This window comes from Uloborus diversus, chromosome 10, assembly GCF_026930045.1.
Source record: "Uloborus diversus isolate 005 chromosome 10, Udiv.v.3.1, whole genome shotgun sequence".
Lineage (NCBI taxonomy): Eukaryota > Metazoa > Arthropoda > Arachnida > Araneae > Uloboridae > Uloborus > Uloborus diversus.
In genome coordinates this window covers 120,163,973-120,178,434 of record NC_072740.1, presented here as the reverse complement: position 1 = coordinate 120,178,434, position 14,462 = coordinate 120,163,973, and the positions used below count along the sequence as shown (strand labels likewise).

Genomic DNA, 14,462 nt, shown 5'->3' with positions numbered 1-14,462 from the left:
ATTATCCAAAGTAGCATCGTTTTTACATAAACTCCTATGCAAATTTCCTAAATTTTGAATCTCTGAAATGAAATATTGGATCACTTTATGATTGAAAGACATTTTTATGTTTGTGTAGGTGTATATATATATATATATATATATATATATATATATATATATGAATATCAATAAAACAACAAACAGACAAGTTTACAACATGGTGACAGAAATTAAGCGAGTACTCTTCAGCAGTGGAAACTTCATCCTATGGTTTTACCCCCTGTGTTCGGACCATAGGATGAAGTTTCCACTGCTGAAGAGTACTGGCTTCATCTCTGTCATTTATCCATGTTGTAACCTTGTCTGTTTGTTGTTTTACTGATGTTTACATTTACCTGGCTTATTTGTTTAGATGCTTTGCGCATTTTTCCTCTTTAATATGTTTTCAATATATATATATATATATATATATATATATATATATATATATGCAGTGGAACCCCTCCTAATGGATACCCCTCAAATGCAGACACCTCTCTATTGCAGACAAAAAATTTTGTCCTGTTAGTGTCCCCATTAGAGGAGTTTTACTGTATATATGTACACATGCACAGTAAAAGCTCATCTATGCAGCATCCTAGTAACTAGAAAGAGAAAAGGCTTTTTAAAGGAAGATTTCATTTCATGAAGAGCATTCATACAAGCTCTTCTGCCTGCAATTGGTCAAAGGTTCAGCATCATTGATATCGCATATTTGGCCATTTCTGTAACATTTAAATTAGGTTATATATCAATGTTTTGAGGGGAGAAAAATATTCACTTAGACATTTTCCAATTTTAAGACATTCTTGTTTCGTGTTAAGATTTTTTTTCTTAATTTTTAAGTTATTTGATTATTGTAAAACAGTTTAAAGTATTTACTTGACAGTTTTTGTAATTTATATTGCTTGTTACCATCACTCCCAGAAATAGTAACTATGCATTTATTTCTTTTTTTTTCCAGTTCCTTTGCCGCCAACCAATGTCACATATAATAAAAATACTTTAACAGCATATTCCTTTGATGCTGTTTGGGCTCCTCCAAAAACACTTTCTGAATTTGATAGGTATCAAGTAGCATTAGGAATTCGGAACAGTGTTAGACAAACCATTGGCCGTACAGAAGCTCATGTTGCTCACTTTGATGAAAATCTGGATCCTGGAAAAACTTATGAAGTGATTGTCAAAACAGTTAGTGGAAATGTTGCAAGTTGGCCTTCTGGAGTTAATATCACCACCAGTATGTTTTCATTTAACTATTTAACTTGTTTACTTTTTAAGATAGGATGTTTTGTATGAAATCATAGATTAGTTGTCTAAATGTAGTCTCAATTTAAAGGCTATTTAATCAAGTTTGCCTCATTAAATGGGCTGGGCATTTTGTACCAAAAGTAGAGGTGTTTCTTCTTTAGAGGTATTTGAGTTGATTTATGCAGTATATGAACTCTGTGTAATTTTATAATGAACATAAACTGTTTTCATTTAAGATAGAATGTTAAAAATGTTTTGCTGTAGAGTCTTGAAAATCAAGTCTCGAAAGTTCGAGACTTCGCTTTATCTGAGGTGCTTCATATACATTTTAAGTGAAAATTTTTAGTCGCTGAAAAACTGATTTTCTTTTAAATTTGTAAAAAGAAATATTTTACTACTATAAAACTAACTACATACAGTAAATAATAAGAATTTTTTGAGAGGTTGATTTCAACCTTAGATTATTAACATACAGATCTGGTACGTGGATGTGGTTTTTGACGCAGGAATCTTTGCGGGGGAAAGTGAGGGGAGACCAACTGACTGCGTCCTTCCTCAGAAGCACTTTTCCATGTCTGCACTAAATCTGGTAGGGATTTGAGTAGTCATCAATTTTAATTTTTTTACCTTCTGCCTAAAATGTTTTGGCACATTTTCTTTCTGTCACCCGCAAGCACAAAGTTTACTGATTCATCGATAAGTTTTTTTTTTCAATTTCTACAATAATTTGTTGAGTTATGCCAATTTAAAAATGGTTCTAAAAGTTGCGCTCTCGTAGAATAGCGACAGAGGAAAAAAAACACTGAAATTCGAAGGACCGGTGACCAACCCATGTTATACATGGCGGGGAAATTATTTGATCTTTTCCTTGGATCATAAAGCTTGTCGCCTTTAATCCTGCTTCAGCTCATACAGTAGTGAATGAATGGAATAGCTTGTCTCTCTCTCAATGGTCTAAGGTTTCGACAACACTCCTTAAGTGGCACGAAATCTAGATCTACTGCAAGATATGGATTACGAGATTCCTTGAAGAAAAAACTGGATACGTAAAAAATTGACCTTGATGTGCCATAAAGATTGTGTTAACATCCTTTTTGGAATATCTGATTGTAATCAAAAAAGTAGGTGCAAAACTTGAGTTGCATAGACAAAATTTAATCCTTCCTACAACTAACCGTTTTCATGTAATTCAAGATATATGCATAAAACTAGCTGCGTGCCCGGCGTTGCACGGGCTACCTAAAATATAAAGAGATGTCCAGTTGATTTTTTTGTATTACTCTGACATCAGTTTCCAAAGCGTTAAGGAATAAATAAATCCGCGTAATGCAAGATTTGCAAAACACCAGTAGAGCATATTTTTGGCAAAAATCTCATTAACGTTAATCATAGTTATCAATGATACAAGTTATGAGTATTTTCAATTTGCACAAACGATGAAAATATATGCATTATGCAACTATAATCAACTATAATCAATGCAACTATAATCCGTGCTAAACTGAATTACACCTGATAGACTATATCTGAAATATTTATGTACAGTTACAATCAGCTTTTTACATAGAATGATACATACTGTTTCGTTGAATACGTGAAACTAAAGCACCAAGACTTAATAAATACCAATAAGCATTAATTTAATACCAAAAAAGTCATCAGATTCCAATTAAGCTTTAGTTAAAATCCTTAAAAACAACATTTTTTGTTCAACTCTGTTTCACTTAAAAAATCCAAACAATCTTGATTTAACGTGTTCTTTTAACGGTACAAAGTATATTTCAAAAGTAAAAACAGGAAGGAAAAAGAGAGTTATTACAATTCGAAAACTCACCCATGTGACGGAAAAAAGTCCAGCAAAATAAACATAATTAGTCGCACATCCTAAATTTACCAAAATATGAAGCCGGTCAATGATAAACTTACACTACAATAAATAAACATAATTAAAGAAACAACTTTCATATTCTGAAAAGAGCATATGACGTTGGCTGTAAAAAATAGAAGGACAGACGATAAAATAAAGGCTACGTCCGAATAGGAGCAACCAATTTTAAATTAATTAAAATAAAATTCTAAATGGAGACGTTGTTTTAAGATTTGGACAGCAGCCAAAAAATCTCTTTTAAAACAATTATTAGAATTTTATTTGCTCACCCAGATTCAAAATGGCAACAGGAAAGAAATAAATATTCCTGAATAACGTAATGTTAATTAACGTTTTAATTAATATATCCGCTAATTAAAGTCGTACAATTACGAGATTGGTCCTATTGTTTTCTTTGGAAAATTTTGAATTGATCGGTATCTCATTCGACTCTCGATTCGCAGTGGTTCTCGAGAAGATAGATCTTCAGACAGACAGACAGACAGACGCGAACAGATTTTAATATTATAGTGGATGAAATGAAATGATGGAGAAGGGGGTTCAAAAGTGCCAAGCACTGCAACCAGAGGTCTATTGTACTAAACCCCAAACAGAAGTCCTAAAACAGACCAGTTGCCGAAGCAAAGATCAACAGGCATTTAATGGGAATATCATAAATCTCCCGAGGTTCAAGTAAATGGCGGGCAAGGTGTTCAAACCTGTAGGCAGAAAAGATGTCGCAATCACACAAGATGTGTGCAGCAGCTTCCTCTTGAAAGCGACAACCTCTACAAATTGGGTCATCAGTGACACCCATTGTAGTAAGATGCCGCTTCAAGGTACAATGTCCAGTAATGAGGCCGATAGCCCTCCTGACACTATTTCGGTTCAGACTTAAGAGCTCCTTTGCCCTAATACTGGGGCGACCTCCAATAAGTTTCTTTGCCTGCCACTGTCCATCCAGGTGCCAGTTATGGTTCTGTTTTCTACCAAAAATATCAAAAACAGCAGTCCTAATAAGATTTTTTGAAATCTCAATTGCTGGCTCAGGGCCAATAAAAGGGAGCCTTTCCGAGCAAGGTAGTCAGCTTTTTCATTTCCATTCACTCCAGAGTGTCCAGGTAGCCAAGAAAGGGTAACCTTGTACAGCTTTGCAAGAGTGCAGAGCAAATTATAGCAATCCCAAACAATGTGGGATGTCACAACAACCTTATTAAGTGCCTTTAAGGCAACCTGACTTTTGGAGCAGATAAGAGCACATTTGTCTCTATAACCACGACTCAAGCAAATATCGCAACACGCCAAAATGGCATAAATTTCAGCCTGAAACGCAGAAGTGAACTTGCCCAAAGGACTAGAGTATTCAATACTATCAGTGCACCAGAGAGTGCAATCTTTTCTGTGAAAAAAAGAAACATCCTTCCTGTCACTCGGAGAAAACTTGATGTGACCTATCAGAAGCATACTCGCTAAGCATGTAGTCACTTGGCAGGTCAGTAAGCGGATGACCAAGAACATCCTCATACAAATTTTTCCACAAAAGGTAACAAGAGTAAGCTTTCTATTGATTTGAATGTTTAAGTCTCTCCATACACAAAAAAAGCTTCAGCTTCAATCCGCATATAGAGAGGACATAAATCTAAAAGTAGTTCCAGCGCAGCAGTAGGCGTTTTCCTAATACAACCAGTCATGGCTATGCAGACCATCCTCTGCAGCTTGTTGAACTCATTTCTAGCAATGTCAAGTTTGTTCTTGACCACCAGACAGTAGAGCCAAATGTAATGATGGGACAAATGACCATCTTGTAGATCCAATGGACAATCCTGGGACTAAGCCCCCAGGTTCTGCCAATAGCCCTCTTGCAGGACCAAAAGACTTAACTAGCTTTCCTCAGACAATAGGTGAAGCGTTTTTTCCAATTCATCTTGGAGTCAAAATAGATTCCAAGATACTGTCCATCAGAGCAACTGAGAGTCTGTCCGAAGAATTTGATATTACTCACCTAAATTGCTGTTTTACATGTAAAAGCAACCATAGTGGTTTTAAGAGGATTTGCAGCAAGACCCTCAAAATGACACCATCTTTCCACACACTTTAAACCTTGCGATAAAATTGAGAAGACAGTGTCCAAGAACTTGCCTCTGGCCACAATGACATCATCAGCATAGCCACTGCAAAAAAGGCCAGAAGAAGTAATTCTTTCAAGCAGTGAATCGACAACTAGACACCAAAGGATAGGTGGGAGAACACCACCCTGTGGACATTCAGCATTTGCGTGAACAAGATATATGCATACTTACGCACATATATTGATACATATATCGTGGCAAAATTAGTCAGAATAGATTTGGGCGCAGTCAAAATGGATGCTTTGGTAACCTTGCACACATAAATATGTATGGATATCGAGAAAAACTAAAGTCAAAACTTGTTTAAATGCAAGGAAAAGGGAAACTTATGTTGAATTTTCAGTGATAAATTTCGTGAAGGCAATTGTTCCTTTTCTTTATACAACGAAGTAAATTGTACTCATTCTTAGGTTATCCAAATACTGTAAATTTTTATCTGGAAGAATTTTTTTTTTTGGGGTAATCCGAGTTTTTGGTAATCTGAGGTGTGGTGAGCCCCTATTACCTTGGTATTTCAAGACTCTATATTCTGTTTATACTAAATCAAATTCAGAATTGTTCAAATTTCAAAATTTGTTTTGATTATTAAAATTTTATCAAAAATTTAGCAGTGGCATAGTTTTATAGCAACAGAAATTGTTTTGAACTAATTGGTTGCATAAATTTGTTTGATATCATCTAGTTCACAATACAATGTGAATTAGAATTAGTGCTTACGTTTCAAGTTTTGTATACAAAGTCTGACATGGGTCATGCCGTGCCTGTAGACACCCAATCTACTTGAATAAATTGCCAAGAAGAAAAACATGCATATAAATTTCAGCTAGGTTTTTACAATACATTTCATAACTTTATTTTTCATGTAAAAGTCAAACTTTAATAAGTTAATTTTAAGACCAAAACTTAATCTTGAACTCCAGTAAATTCACTATATCTTATTAATTTATCCTTTTTTTTTTTGCAACTTTTTTTTTTCTCTCTGTGACTGTCCCTTAAACCGAGAGTCCTCTTATCTGAGTCAAATGCATGGGGCCCTATTCAAATAGACTGGAACCAGGAAAAAATCATTTATTAGGAGGTATCCCTTAAATTATCTACAACTGTATTGTCATATACGTTCTGAAAAATAAAGGACTGAGTAATCTCTATATTATTAAGATATAATTTGGGTCTTTTCACCTATCTGCACAGTGCAAGAGTTGGGGTTATATAGTTGAAACATTAAATTTATCATTGGTATATTGAAGTTTTGTTTATGCAATTAGTCATAGTTGGGACAAACCTATCCTAGCAGCATTGTAATGTTGTGATTAGGATCTGCATAGCCTTCACAACACTGCCAGATTAGATTTGTCCCAACTATAGTTATCTTTTAAATATCAACATTCACTTACTGAATTGTAACTTAATTACGTTTTTAATTCATACTTTAGGGCCACTTCCTGTTGTTGATCTCAACTCGACTGCTGTTGAAGCTGGAGAAATTCTTGTACATTGGCAACCACATAACAGTAGCTTACAAGATTCTTATTTTGTGAGCACAACAATATGTAGTTTTCATATGTTAAAATATACATTTTTCAGCAACATTTATTGAAGTTTAAATTTTTAATTAATGTACAGTTAAATACAAAAAGCTGCTTCAATTAAAATATGGAATGAAGGCACAGTTGAGTTGTCCACAATTGACGCTGAGTTGACATAATTTTAACTCTGAGATTTTCAGAGTTAAAACAATGTCAACTTACTTGTACAGTTAGTTTCCGAGAGGGAAAATAAACTCTTGAGATATAAATTGCAGTGAGCAGTATGAATAAATGTGTTTTCTGTCCTGGTTCTTTTTTTTATCTCTTACCATGTAGAACTGCTTGTTTGTATTACTTACTACCTTTTTAATGTATATGAGTTTTAATTTCTTACTCCCACTCCCCCTTTTTTTCTTTTTCAGCACTTTATTCAGAGTACCTAACTATTTTTGTTAAGTTAGTGAAAAGGATGCTTATATATCTTACAAACTTTTCGAAATCAAATGCTGCTGGATTTAAAAATCCTATCAATTAATAACAGATGCAAGTAGAGGAGTGCTGATGGCCTTTGAAAAAAAGTGAGGAAAGTGACAAATTTGAAAACAAAGGTGACAAAAAAGTAACTAAATGGTCACCAAAAGCAATTTGTTAAGAAATCGAAAAACAGAAAAGGATTATCAGTTTTAACTGACTTTTACCAAAATTGTCTATATACTTTTTTAAAAGACTTCTTTACAATTTTGAACATGAATATGATAGGGCTAGATGTAGCAAACTAAAAATTTTAAGGAATTTTCAAAATATCTTTCAGTGTAAACTCTATGTAATCTTAAAAGATTTTTTTTTAATCAAAATAATGAAGCTTAAAATTGGGAAGTAAAGAGCTAGATGATGTATTTTTTGAACATCATTTTATGTTGTTCAATCATATTTTTAATATTATTTTTATTTATTTATTATTATTTTTTTTAACAGGGCTAGATTTAACGTGTTGAAAAATTATCAGCATTCTTTCTTTTTTCTTTGTAAATACAAAGCATAAATATTCGCTCAAAAGTATTGACGATAGAGAATAACTAAGAAAAAAAATTAGAAAAATCAGAAACTTTGTCTGTAACAAAATGATAATAGTACTCACAATGTAAAAATAAAAAAACTGAAAATATCATTTTGTATGCCTGAAAGTGTTCATGTTTTTTTTTCCTTGGTTTTTTTTGACAAGTTCTGAAAATCTTCAATGACATGTCCAGGGGAAGTATAAAATGTTGTGTTAAATCAAGTTATTAAAAAATTATACAGTGTAACTAACATAATGAAAAAAAAGTTTATCCAAAGTAGTTACAAGTAAGAATAAGTTTGAATTAAAAAAACATATTTGAAATGTTTACATGATGCAGAAAGAAACAGTTTTCTTTTCGTTGTGGGGGATTTCATTGTAGGGACGTTCTCAATTTGTCTTAATCTTTTTATGTATGTCCCCCATTAACTTAACCATGCATAGACCAATTTGGAAAACTTTTTTTTCTCTCGTTTGAAAAGCTATATACTACGTATCTGAAGATGGGGTCCTTGAAAAATCAAGAAAATTCTTCAAATTATATGGGCAAAGTTAAAGCAATTTCTGTTGTTTTTTAGTGACTCGTGAATTTATTTCGGAAAGCATATTTTGATCAAGTCAAACTGATGATGAAGACAATTTTCTTTGTAAATAATTGCACATTTGAAAAAGCCTTTCTTCAGTCTTCGGAAGTCTCCGAGACCCTGTGCTCTATTTCTTTCTCTATTTTGCTCATCTTAGCTGTTTTCAGGCCCCTGTGCTAGACGCTTTCTCACTCGAGATGTACTTAAGGAGTGTACCACATACTCTACCCTATATACTTATTTTATATTTACACCACTAAAAAGCAAAAATTAAATTATTTTCAAATAAAAAAAGAACAAACTTCAAAAAACAAAGAGGAACTTAAAGGTAAAAAATAATTGGTCATACTTACATACGATTTCCTACCCAAATGTATAAATAAAATTTATTTTACAATTCCAGTACAAAAATCAACTAAACTAAACACCCAATTATAAAATAAACACTGATTTTAACTACTATACGATAAATTATTTGAATACCTAACTAACTATATACGATCTCTTAATTTTTGATTACCATTTGAAATCGGGGCCTCCAATAAACTACTACCTAACATAACTGACAACCCACCAAATCCTGAGTTAAACACTAATTTACCAAAACGCGAAAGTCTTTAAAACTAAACCTACTCAGTTACGTTAGGTAGTAGTTTATAGGAGGCCCCGACTTTAAATGGTTATTAAAAATTAAGGGATCGTATGTAATTATTTAGGTATTAAAATAATTCATGGTATAGTAATTAAGATCAGTGTTTATTTTATAATTGGGTGTTTAATTTAGTTGATTTTTGTACTGGAATTGTAAAATAAATGTAATTTAAGTGTTTGGGTAGGAAATCGTATGTAAGTATGACCAATTTTTTTTTTTTTTTTACTTTTTAGTTCCTCTTTGTTTTTTGAAGTCTGTTCTTTTTTTTTATTTGAAAATAATTTATTTATTTAGAACTAGTTTTATCAAAAGTGAATTTTATTTAGAATATGTGTGAAAAATTATTTCTGCATCAGATCATCAATTTTTTTTAATAAATTGAAAAATAGATAAGTAAGCAATAAAATCTTGAAACCTGCACTCCCCCCCCCCCCCCGCTTACTGAATAAATGTGAACTTTATTTTTTGGTGCAAATAATTGGAAAAAGTGTGAGACCTTCAAATACAAAAATCTATGAATGAAAATTATAATGTGCTTATATCTACAATATTATTACTCTTACAGGTGAGCAATCATGAACTGGAAGCCTATAATGGTGATGGAATTCCTCAAGTTGTCCATGAAACGTACTATCAACTCAGTGATCTTCTTCCTGGAAGGAACTATTCCATTAGTGTTGTAGCTCTAAGTCGAGGGATACAAAGTGAACCCTCTACTGTGTATCAAGCTACCAGTGAGTTTTTTCTCTATTTTCTTCTTTTCTACCCTTACATATCCAGAACAAATACCCCCATAACAAAATCTAGCATTAACGTTAAAACCTACTGGATATTTGAATCAAGCAAGCTGTTAAAATGAATCAAATGTATAAACATTTCCCACAAACCCTTGGTGCATCATTTGAGTCTTTTTCTTATCTTTGCCTTCTTTTCGTGAAATTATGTTATTTTTTATTTTTTAAAATTTTTTACTGAAAGTGAAAGGAGGGGAAGGCAGGGTGCTGCACACTTGTAGCGAGTGTTTTTGGGAAAAGTCAAACAAGGAAAGACACATAGAGAGAGAGATCATATTTATAAGGATTCTGTGCTCTAGGCTTTATCACGGATAGTTTCATCATTGATGCAATGTGGTTCGAATTATGAGGAATATAGATTTTTTTAAAGACATTAAAATAGGGTGATTTAAATTGATTACTGCCTCTTCTAATTAATAAACAATAGATAAGTTTTTTTTTTTTTTTTCAAATCCCAAAAAAGTTCATATTTGAATTTTGTGACTGATTTTTCATACTGTTTTACAATATCTTTTTAATTAATCAAAGAATGAATATTTTGAATGAACATATACTTTTAACAATGTTTCATCTTATTTGACTGAGATTAAATTGAAGTTTCTTAAATTGTAGGTAGGATTCCTCAATTTCGAGAAAAAACAATTTCAATTTTTGCTTAAATGAGCCGAAACTTTTTAGAATAAAATTAATTTGTATTATGATTTTCATTACTAATTTCTTGTGGAAAATTTGAATTATACAACTTTGTTTGCATCATGTGTAAACATGTTTGACTATTAAATCTGTATGCCCACTGTATACATAAGTTTTAATGCTATACATCCGGAAGCGACATTTTCCATGCATATTTAGTATGTATTTCCAATTTAAATTCCTAAGAAATTTCAAAACCTTGTAATGCAAATTCTGCCATTTGCTGCTATATTTTGGAACAATCACTCCAAAATGAATGTGTTTCAAATTATAATGTCTTGTAACTTTTCTTTTTATCTTAGGGCCATCTTCTCCAGTAATTGAAATGCTTGAGCCTATTGAACTTGGATGGAATATATCTTGGAAATCTGATGTTACAAGCAGGCAGGACTCATATTCAGTTGTTTGGGTGAGGAATGACACAGGAAAGGTTTTGACTAATACAACAAAAAATAACTGGTTATGTATAAATAATTTGTTCCATGGAGCAAGTTATGAAATCAAAGTTTATGCTGTCAGTTATGGCTTAGAAAGTGATCCTCACTCCTATTTCCAAACTGTTGGTATGTATTGTATTTTCTTTCACTCTATTATATTTTATGTTGTGATTAAATATATATATATATATATATAATATTTTTCATAGTGTCTTTTATGCATGTACTAGGAATTGGTTGATAATATCAAAATATTAATCTTTTCAACACTCTCAGTAATGATCAGTAATGTTGAGTTTCAGAAACAAAGTTCATTTCCTCCTATCTGAGCTATTCATATATAAGTGTTTCATAATGTAACATTATTTATACCACATTAAAAAAAGTGTTTACATCCTAATCTGTTTGGTATCACCCTTGCATAGGATTGCTTCTATTACTTCTTTAAATATTTACTAAATTTTTGAATTCTTGCAAGAATTTTCATTTTCTCTTTTCTACTTTAAAAACAGCACTCCAAATATGAAAAATTTAAATACTTTTCTTGCATTTAAAAGTTGTATCTTTTTTACCACTAAGATAATGAATTAAAAATCTGAGATGAACTCAAAATATAAATTTAAAATTTTTCATTTCACAAATTTCTTTATCAAAATAGTATTATTAGGTCTTATGACCTTTTCGAGTTTTGAATCAAGTGACCAGACATCCTGATTTGTGGAACAGTTCCGCTTTTTGTCTCCTAAATGTGCTATGTTGTCCCTCCTGCTGACCAAATGTCCCACTTTTCTTTTAAAGTTCCACCAAATGGGAGACAATATAAATTTACCATATTTTTCAACACTTACATGGACATTCCATTTTTAACTTTAAAATATCTTCCTTTAACAAAGATAAATTTTTCATATTGATTCAAGGAATATTTAAATTTTTGAGAGGATGAAAATGCACATTTCTTCCAACAGTAAATATGATTGACCTTTTTAGGTGTAAATGTGCTGTAAGATACCCTACTGCGTTACTTTTAAACTGTAGTTCTTTATAGCTGCATCTGAATTATTTCTCATATTTTAGCTTTGCTCTTATTTCAAAATTTCTAAATAATTGCTATGATTTAATTTTCAAAGAGAAGACATTCAATCCCCCCCCCCCCTACGTGATATGTTTTGATTTTTATTTTGAAAGTTCTAGTCACTTTACCTATGAAGCTTAAGGAACTTTCTGTAATTTCATTTTTTATTGAACTATGATTGAAATTTGGGAAGTAAGTTCTGTTTTGGAATATAAAGAACAAGTATAGATACATCAAAGAAATTTATTGCACCAAACTCTACCACCCAAAATTTTCAATAGCATGTTGCCATGTGTGTGTAGTTAACAATAAGATAACCTGTTATCTCATCATCCCTGTTGTACTGCTGCCCGCAAAGGAAAGACTTCAGAACAAAACAAATGAAAGTCTCTAGTGGCAGGGTTGGGCCATATAGGAGATGGTCAAAAATGTCCCAGTCCAAGCTCAGTAGAAGTCATTTGGCTGGGAGGTTGTTCAACATTCTATTGAAGAGTACAAAAATTTGTACCTTAGTTATGACAAATGCTTGGAAAATCATGGGAGCTACCTTGAAAAATAGATTAAGGGTGGTAGATTTTTGTGCAATAAATTTCTTTGCTGCATCTGTAGTTGTTCTCTTTTTATTTCAAAGCGGAACTTACTTAACAGACACTTCTTGTATATGTTAAAGCAAGCTTAAATAAAAAAACATATAATTTGTCTTGAATTAGACTGATGTGTAATAACTTTTAACTATCAATTACTTACAAAATTTTGAAAATTTCAATCAAGAAAAAACTATTAAAACCTTTTTCTTCCTTAAATTCTGTTATGTATTTTAAAACCTTGACTACTAGTTGTGCTTTATTACAGATTTTATATGGTTTAATTTACTTTTGTCCCCTGAAACAAATAGAGAGAGGTTATAAGTTTAACCAGCATATTTGTATGTGTTTTTTTGCATAGTAGCTCTTGAATGGATGAACTGATACTGATTTTTTTTATTTAAGGTAACTTTTGAGAGTTTATGCACTATAATTCCTTTGAGTCTGAGGATTTTTAAGCTTTAAATTAAATATTAATTCTTTTCTGCCTCAAATATTATTTTCAATGTTTATTCCTTGTCTTCGACATAACTATTACCTTTCAGTAGCAAAGAGATATGTTGGATAGTGCAGGGCTGCCACTGGTGACTAAAAAGGCACATACAGCGACTATTTTGAAGCAAAGGGTGGCCATGTAGGCTATATTAGGCATCATGTGGGCAAAAAACTACTATTTTTCTCTCAATTGTATAAAAAAAGCAACAATTTCCATAAAAAGAGACTAAAAACCATAAATACTCCCGTTTATTTATTTAATTTTTCTTAAAGTGAAAAAACAGAAAATTTGCTTGTCAATTTATGCCCTTCACTCTAGAAAAAAAAATTGGAAATGTTTCGCAGTGTCTATTGTTTTAAAAATAAGTGTTCTAAAATGTGGGAAATTGAAATTTCATTAACATAGTATCAATCAGAAATGTGTGATGTTCGTATTTTTGTATCTTAAGCTTTGTTTTTGGGATTGCAATTTCATAAAAGGCTCAGTTTCACAGTCGAGATTTTTGTAAAGGGTTGATGTTTGTAATCATGCTTTCTTCAAAGAGTTTGTTTCTGCTTCTATAATTTTGTTGTCTGCTGTTTTTGTTCTGAATGAATGTAAAAAAAGGTTTTCCTGTTTAATTTCACACAGCCTTGTAACATTGGTTTTTCAAAAGGCATGAAACAGAATAGGCACAAATTTGGCGTTTCTTAGCACCTCTTTTGCAGTCATTTTTTTACTACTATCCTTTAATTAAGAATCAGACAATGAGTATTGTACCAGAACAGATCTCCTCTAGCTCCCTTATGTTCATTTTAAAAGGATTGGTCTAAATTCTGACCTTGCATTTTTATTTATCATCCCCCCCCCCCCAAGAGTTGTTTAGAAATTTTTTTTTGGAAAATTGGTATAGGTCTAGCTCCATGCTTTGAGTAGTCTCACTTCATACCATGCAACCAAGTATTTTGGAAAATATTTTCGGCATCTGGCGAGTATTTTGGAGTATTTTTTATATTTCAGGCCACTATAGCAACTGTTTTTAGTAACAGAACTCAGTGGCAGCCCTGATAGTACATATTGACTGGTGCATAACAAATAAGTTGAAAAAATATCTGATAATAGTAACAAGAGTAATTCAGGGAAATAATGCTCATTGCATACTATTTCTGGTTATTTTTACAGCCTGACATCATAATCAAAAATAAAGATTCCTTAGTTTTGTATTTATTTTCCTGTGGGGGTTTTTAACTAAAGTGTCTATAAATTTTTTAGTCTGACTAAATTTTGTCATGTTCAGTCATGATTTTGGGGCTGTATCTT

The 14,462-nt window shown here is 32.0% G+C and overlaps 1 protein-coding gene across 1 annotated transcript in view; it reads left to right on the top strand.

Moving 5' to 3' along the window:
* Nucleotides 1–14,462, top strand: part of LOC129231151 (tyrosine-protein phosphatase 10D-like) — an 85,085-nt gene that overhangs the window by 15,204 nt on the left and 55,419 nt on the right. Inside the window, exons 5-8 of the mRNA XM_054865398.1 lie at nt 986–1,261; nt 6,702–6,802; nt 9,653–9,821; nt 10,877–11,137. Of these exons, the coding sequence (XP_054721373.1) occupies nt 986–1,261; nt 6,702–6,802; nt 9,653–9,821; nt 10,877–11,137 (807 nt within the window). The remainder of the gene's footprint in view (nt 1–985; nt 1,262–6,701; nt 6,803–9,652; nt 9,822–10,876; nt 11,138–14,462) is intronic.